Source organism: Penaeus japonicus, unplaced genomic scaffold (assembly GCF_977035675.1).
Source record: "Penaeus japonicus unplaced genomic scaffold, GWHDUDI00000001_assembly GWHDUDI00000027, whole genome shotgun sequence".
NCBI classification, from domain to species: Eukaryota; Metazoa; Arthropoda; class Malacostraca; order Decapoda; family Penaeidae; genus Penaeus; species Penaeus japonicus.
The window spans coordinates 21,188,452-21,195,951 of record NW_028234429.1 but is presented as its reverse complement, the minus strand read 5'-3'; the positions used below and the strand labels follow the sequence as shown (position 1 = coordinate 21,195,951).

Genomic DNA, 7,500 nt, shown 5'->3' with positions numbered 1-7,500 from the left:
TACCAATATAATCATCATTATCATTATTATCATTACCAATATAATCATCATTATCATTATTATCATTACCAATATAATCATCATTATCATTATTATCATTACCAATATAATCATCATTATCATTATTATCATTACCAATATAATCATCATTATCATTATTATCATTACCAATATAATCATCATTATCATTATTATCATTACCAATATAATCATCATTATCATTATTATCATTACCAATATAATCATCATTATCATTATTATCATTACCAATATAATCATCATTATCATTATTATCATTACCAATATAATCATCATTATCATTATTATCATTACCAATATAATCATCATTATCATTATGATTATTGCTATAATTATTACCATGGTTTTTATTATCACAATCTTGCTACTATTGTTTGTTAATTGTGTTATTCATATTGGTCCTATTATTATCATTAACTATATTATCAACTTTGCTAGTATCATTATCATTATCATTGCCATTATCATTATCATTATTATTGCTATTATCATCATTATCATTATTATCATTACATCATCACTGTTAGTTTTAACATTGGTATTATCATTTGTATTTTTGTGATTATTATTATTGCCCTTGTCATTATTATTAGCGCCATCACCATTGTTATCATCATTACCATTATCATTTCTATTTTGATAAGACATTCCATTTATCAGTCTTCTTTGTCACCTTCACCCCTGTCTCATTTTCTCTATTGACTTACCGTAAACCAAATAAAGATATAAACCGGAAAAAAACATATCTATTTTACAATCTATTAGCATTGAAGTGTCTTAAAATCCCTCCCCCCCCAAGAAATAAATTATATGTTATCGAGCACTTTCAATACACTTTGTCTCGCTCAAGGTTCTGCAAGAAATGTCACTGCTATGTAAGAGACAGTAACAGAGGTGGTAGTTTTTTTTTTTTTTTTTTTTTTGGGGGGGGGGGCGGGGATTGAGTGGGTGGTCATTTGTGAACGTGTAGAGATTATGTGTGTGTGTGTCTGTGCGTGCGTGTGTGTGTGTGTGTATGTGTGTGTGTGTGAGGAAGTGGTTGTGTAATTGCCTATGTGCGTGTGTATGTATTTATATTCCACAGTGTGTACATATATCCACATACATGTATTAGTGCTCACAAAAAAAACATCTCACGTGCGTTCACTTGCGTATACATATCCCCCTGTAGTGTTATAATTCCATCACCACAACACTCTCCCACCATGCCCTCTTGCCCAACACTTCCTGCCCGGCCCAAGGTATGGCAACCGGCCACAGGAGATAAGTCACAAAACATCCAGGCTGAAAGTCTTGTGAAATTGGCTACAAAAAAATGAGAAACTCTCCCGCGCCTCTTGCCGGGGTTGGGGAAGGATGGGTGGGTAGGGTGGGGGTGGGGGGGAGGGGGGAGAGGGAAGCTGTAGGAGTGAGGTGAAGGTGAGGGAGGGGGGGGGGGGAGAGGATGGGGGATGTAGGGGCTGGGAAGCTGAGGGGGAGAGAAAGATGGAGAGTGAGTAAGAGGGGAAGGGCAGAGAGAGAAAGAGGGGAGTAGGGAGGAGAAAGGGAAGAGAGGAGAGAAGGAGAAGGATGGAGAAGAGAGAGGGGATAAGAAGGGGAATTGAGCTAGGAAGGGGGAGAGGGAGGAAAAGTGAAATGGAAGAAGAAGGAGGGGTGGGGGGGGAGAGAGAGGTGGAGAGTGAGGGAGAAGGGAGAGGTGGAGAAGGAGAGGGAGAAAGAAGCGGAAGAGGAAGGGAGAAGGGAAAGAAGAAGGGAGAGGTGGAGGAGGATAGGGAGGGAGAAGGGAAAGAAGAAGGGAGAAGGGAGAAGCGGAGGAGTAGAGGGAGGGAGAAGTGGAAATAAGAGGGGGAGGAGTAGAGAGAGGGAGAAGTGGAAGGGAGAGGCGGAGGAGTAGAAGGAGGGAGAAGTGGAAATAAGAGAGGGAAAGGAGGGAGAAGGGGAAGGGAGGGAGAGGGAGGAGGGAGGGAGAAGGGGAAGGGAGGAATATATAAGTTGTAATATCCGACCTTGGCCTTTTCTACTATGAAGAATATTGCTTCCTGTCCTCATTTCCTCCTCCATCTCCCGATCTTAAACATTCTCTTCGGGTTTTCTTCTCTAACTCTTCTTTCTTATGTTCTTCTTCGTCTTCTCCTTCTTACTATTATTTCCTATTATCTTGCTGTTCTTTTTTACTCCTTCCCTTCGTTATTACTGTATTTTCTCCCTTCTCTTCCCTGCTTTCTTGCGTTCTTTCATACTGAGATACTTCATTATCATATCATTATCATCATCATTAGGCCATTGTTATCATCATTATTATCATTTTATTATAGTTGTTATCATAGTTATTACCATCTTTTATCATTATTATCATTATCATCATCTCCTCGTCATCACCATACTCTTACCCTTCCTAAATCTCTTCTCTCTCTCTCTCTCTCTCTCTCTCTCTCTCTCTCTCTCTCTCTCTCTCTCTCTCTCTCTCTCTCTCTCTCTCTCTCTCTCTCTCTTTCTCTCTCTCTTACTCTCTCTCTCTCTCTCTCTATCTATCAATCTATATCTATTTGTCAATATCTCTCTTTCTCTCTCTCTCTCTCTCTTCTCTCTTCTCTCTTCTCTCTCTCTCTCTCTCTCTCTCTCTCTCTCTCTCTCTTTTCCCTTCTCTTTCTCTCTCTCTCTCTCTCTCTCTCCCTCTCTCTTCTCTCTCTCTCTCTCTCTCTCTCTCTCTCTCTCTCTCTCTCTCTCTCTCTCTCTCTCTCTCTCTCTCTCTCTCTCTCTCTCTCTCTCTCCATTTCTCTTTTATCTGCTAAAATTCTTTCACTTCCCAAAGGCACCATGAAAAATATGTGGGAAAAATTAAATAGCTAATACCATTTATCAAATACAAAATTATTACAGAAAATTGTTCGTAACGAAAATGTAAAACAAATAAGGAAATAAATAAGACAAAGAAAAAAAAATGATAATAATTTTAAAAAATGAAGGTGAATGTGAAAGTTAAATGTAACCCGAAACAAGGTGACTTAATCAAGTGAAATTGTCGATCATGTCAAAATCCATCAAAGCCAATTATGTAAATTAGTGTAGTGATTAAACGACCATACGCTATCAACAACGGCTCTTTACTTCTTAAAAGTAAATAATTCGATAAACTTAATTCAGTACTACGGGAGACACTGTAGAAAAAACAAAACAAGATAGATTGTAAAGAGAACTCGGCAGAATTTAGATCTACCCCGACACTACAATCAGAGAAAAAGAACAATAGATTCGACCAGAAGGGAGTTATTCTACGACCTTGGCACTCTGTAGAAGTAAAAGAGGAACTCTGGGGCATGACAACACGTATAATCTCACACAAAAGGTAAACACCTTCCGGAGATTGTATTTAATGGAGTGGAGATACATGGCAACCCCTATTTAGTTTTAGAATTTGGAAATTATGGAACGAAGAAAAAAAAAAACAGGAAAAAAGAACGCTCTGACTGGTACTATCAACACATGGAGCGAAGAGGGAGTAATTAACATGTATGGACACAAAGTATGTAATACATATGTTACATACATTTTGAGCTTTGTGAGTCTTAGTGAGTTAGGTACATTAAAAACAGGCTTACATAATCCCACTTGTGGTTACCTATTAAATATGTAAATCGTTATTGGAACCTTCTACTGATATTTTATTATCAAGCAACTTATTTGAGTCGAGTAACATACAGATAGATTGTGAACATGATAAGTTGATGAATTGAAATATAACACACTGTAAATGCAACACTTACAGTATTTCAACCATTGGAAAGTTGTTTCAGTGAAATTTGAGACAGAAAATGGGAAATTCATTGGTGGAATACGTGGTCTAACCAGTTTTTTTCTCATTTTTTTCCCTTTCGTCTCGCTGCAGGTGTTTATCCGTAGCTTAAGCTACGCAAAGTGGCAATGGCAAATATATTCTAAAAACATTTTAAGCATCGAGTGATCCATTATCTAACGAGGGACGTTTTTCGTTCCTGAACATTTTGCACCTGAAATTCACAGCAACAAGAAACAAACAGTTAAATGTCCATCTGAAGCTTAAACAAAAAGCAGTTGTGCTAGTGGTCTCTACCCAGCCATATCGGCCCACCAACACCAGGTTATGTTGAGGTGCACAAGTGGCCAATGTCTGGGGCAGGTTTGAGCTCTGAAGATAAATATATCATATTACCATTACCTTTTCTTTTAACCAATATAGATTATCTTTTTTTCTCTCTCTCTTACTTTCGGTTATTTGGCCATGATTCTATTTTGGGCTTTTTGGAAAGAGAAGAATCGAAAACAGTACTGTGCGGTTAACGGCATGATTATTCCCACACTGCTTATCATACAAACGACATAAACAACATACTTTACATAGATATCCACATCGCCATGTAGCTGCTGACCATTTCCATGTAAGACTGACTATTTTTTCACAATGCCTTTGTGCCGTTTCTTAGAACGGGTTTATATATCTTATAGATCTTCCTAGTTATGACTTTATAATCACGATCCCTAGATATATTCTGTTGACATTTGTTTCAGATTTAATTAAATCCCCTTTTACTTACCTTTCACCTTAAACGTGAACCTTTTGTATTTATCAAACAAGGTCGACCGATCTTTTTTTTCTCTTTTCATCCATTTTTTCGAATGAGTATAAAGTAAATCTATAAAAGCTTTTGACTTTACTATCTGCTATGTACAGTTTTATGTCTATTTGCTTGCGTTTTCTGTGTTCTGCTTTTATCCATAAACCTTGACTTCGTCTTTGCTTTTCTTTGTTTTAATTTCGCTGAATGTTTACACAGTCTTGCTCTGCTCCCTCTTTCTTGTCTCTGTTTAATCTCTCTCTCTCTCTCTCTCTCTCTCTCTCTCTCTCTCTCTCTCTCTCTCTCTCTCTCTCTCTCTCTCTCTCTCTCTCTCTCTCTCTCTCTCTCTCTCTCTCTCTCGTTCTCGTTCTCGCTCTCGCTCTCTCGCTCTCTCTCCTTCTTTCTTTATCCATTCCCTTTCTCATTCTCTTCTTCCTTCCTTTCTTCTTCCTCTCTCCCTCGCTCCCTTTCATCCTTCTCCCTGCATTCATTCTTTCTCCCTCCTTCCTCCTTCCACCCTCCGTTCGGTCGTTTCCTTTCTTTGTTCCCTCCTTCCCTCTTTTCTCCTTTCTCCCTTCTTCCCTCTCTCTCCGTTTCCCTTCCTCCCTTCCTCCCTCTCTCTTCCTTCCTCTCTTTCTCTCTCTCCCATTCTTTCTCTTCCTTCGATTTAATCCCTTCCTTTTTCCTTTTTTCTTTCCTTCCCTCCATCCTTCCCTCTCTTTCTCCGCTTCCCTTCCTTCCCTCCCTCCCTCTCTCCTTCTCCTTCCGTTTCTCCCTCTCTCTCTTCTTCCCTTTCTCCTCTTTCCTCACTCTCTCTCCCCCTCTCTTCTCACTCCTTCCCTCTCTCCCCCTCATCCTCCTTACTTCCCTCTTTTACTCTGCCCCCGCCCCCTCTTTCCTTCTCCCTCCTTCCTTTCCTACTTCCTTTCTTTCTTCCTCCCCTCCCCCCTCTCTCTCTATCGCTTTTTTTCTCTGCCTCCCTCTCTTCCAAAATCTCTCTTTCCCCTTTCCTCCCTCCTTCCGTCTCTCTCTCTCTCTCTCTCTCTCTCTCTCTCTCTCTCTCTCTCTCTCTCTCTCTCTCTCTCTCTCTCTCTCTCTCTCTCTCTCTCTCTTTCTCTCCCTATCTCTCTCTTTCTCTCCCTATCTCTATCTTTCTCTCCCTCTCTCTCTCTCTCTCTCTCTCTCTCTCTCTCTCTCTCTCTCTCTCTCTCTCTCTCTCTCTCTCTCTCTCTCTCTCTCTCCCTCCCTCTCTCTCTCCCTCTCCCTCCCTCCCTTCCTCTCCGCTTCCCTGACTGACCACCAATTTCTCTCCCTTCCCCGGCCCAGTTGCATCGCTCAACGTCCTGGAGATCGCAGAGCCGACAACTCCCCTTGGCCGACCGACGAAAGGTCAGCGATTTCAGGCAGAAAAGGAGTTTTATTTTTTTACTAATGCGGCTTGTTTGTTGTTGTTGTTTGTTGTTTCTGCTTTGATTTATTTTTTTTGTTTTGTTTTGTATTAACTGCTAACCATCGAAGCGGAGCCAGACGAGGCAGCGGAAGAAGCGGTTTTTGTTTATGGGAAGGGGTTTGGTTTTTGGTTTTGCTTTCTGTTTTCCGCTTCCTCATCATCTTCGTTTTTTTAACTTCTTTTATTTTGTTTTTCCTTTCTTTTCTAATTCAAAATTTTCATCATTATCAAATTGCTTTTCCCCCGATCTTCCTCTTCCACCTCCTCTTCCTCCTCATCTTCTGTCTCTAATCCATCCACATTTGCTATTTCCAAACATTCTCTTTTCCTCTCTTTTTTCTTCCTCTTCGTCCATCTCTCTACCTCATCTTCAACATCCTCTTGCACGTCATTATTCTCTTCCTCTCCTTTTATTTCGTTTCTCCTCTTGCCATTTTTTCCTCCTTCTTCTTTTCCTTCTTCTTTTTCTTTTTCTTCTTCTTCACCTTCTCCTTCGCCTTCTTGGCCTTATTAGCCTTCCTCTTCTTATTATTATTTTTCTTCTCCTCCTCCTCCTCCTCCAACCCTCCTTCTCACTCTCCTCCTTCTCATCATCTAATTCTATCCACTTCCCCTCTCTTTACGCACGTCATGAACCCTTCTGAACTGCCATGAGCATGAGCTATTGCATGGACCGACTAGACTCTAACTCAAACCTCACGAAAATGTCGTCGAACCGGTTCTTCAGTGACGGGTCAGAGAGTAACATTAGTCTGCTTCGTCATGTTACGGAAAGAAGCGACGACCATTCTCAGTAAACCCCATTCATAAAAAAACAAAACAGGAAGGTTGCATTGGTTTACGATAAGTTCATTCATGAAAAAAGGAAAGGTTGCATGTGATTACGATAAGTCCATTCATGAAAAAAGGAAAGGCTGCATGGGATAACGATAAGTCCATTGATGGAAAAAAGGTGCATGTGGTTTCAATAAACCAATTCACGAGAAAAGGGTTGGTGCATGTCATATCTTTAGATCAAATTCTTGTTGTTTTGTGTTTCTTTTATTTTATTTTCAGCGGATGAGGTTACTTGTTGTTATTTTATATTATTTATTCACTATGTCTATTGTCCTACGAGTGATGTCATTAAGTGTTGACACTGGTTCCTCTTGCTATACTGCGGTAAGGTTTGGTAAGGCCTGTTCTCCGCTTTGTTTGCGGGAAAGAAGAAGTAATAAGGAAGAGCGGGATCGCTTTGTCCGCATTGATGATAACGTCTGTTGTATGACTGGCTATTTATTTTGCCCTTTTGCATAACTGTTGTCGTTTGCGTGTGTGTTTTTCTGTTTCGTAATGTCTGTTTTCCTCTATTGTTCTTTTTTTATAAATCGTATTCTATTTTCCTGAAGTATCCTATAATTTCCAAATCAACAATGATTC

General features: G+C 39.9%; 1 protein-coding gene across 2 annotated transcripts in view; it reads left to right on the top strand.

The window, feature by feature from the left end:
- Positions 1 to 7,500, top strand: part of LOC122253069 (proton channel OtopLc) — a 167,032-nt gene that overhangs the window by 109,931 nt on the left and 49,601 nt on the right. Inside the window, exon 2 of one of the 2 annotated variants that reach the window (XM_086552748.1) lies at positions 5,958 to 6,020. The exons of the other annotated variant lie outside the window; for it this stretch is intronic. Coding sequence (XP_086408874.1) covers positions 5,958 to 6,020 — 63 coding nt within the window. The remainder of the gene's footprint in view (positions 1 to 5,957; positions 6,021 to 7,500) is intronic. 2 annotated transcript variants of the gene reach the window in all.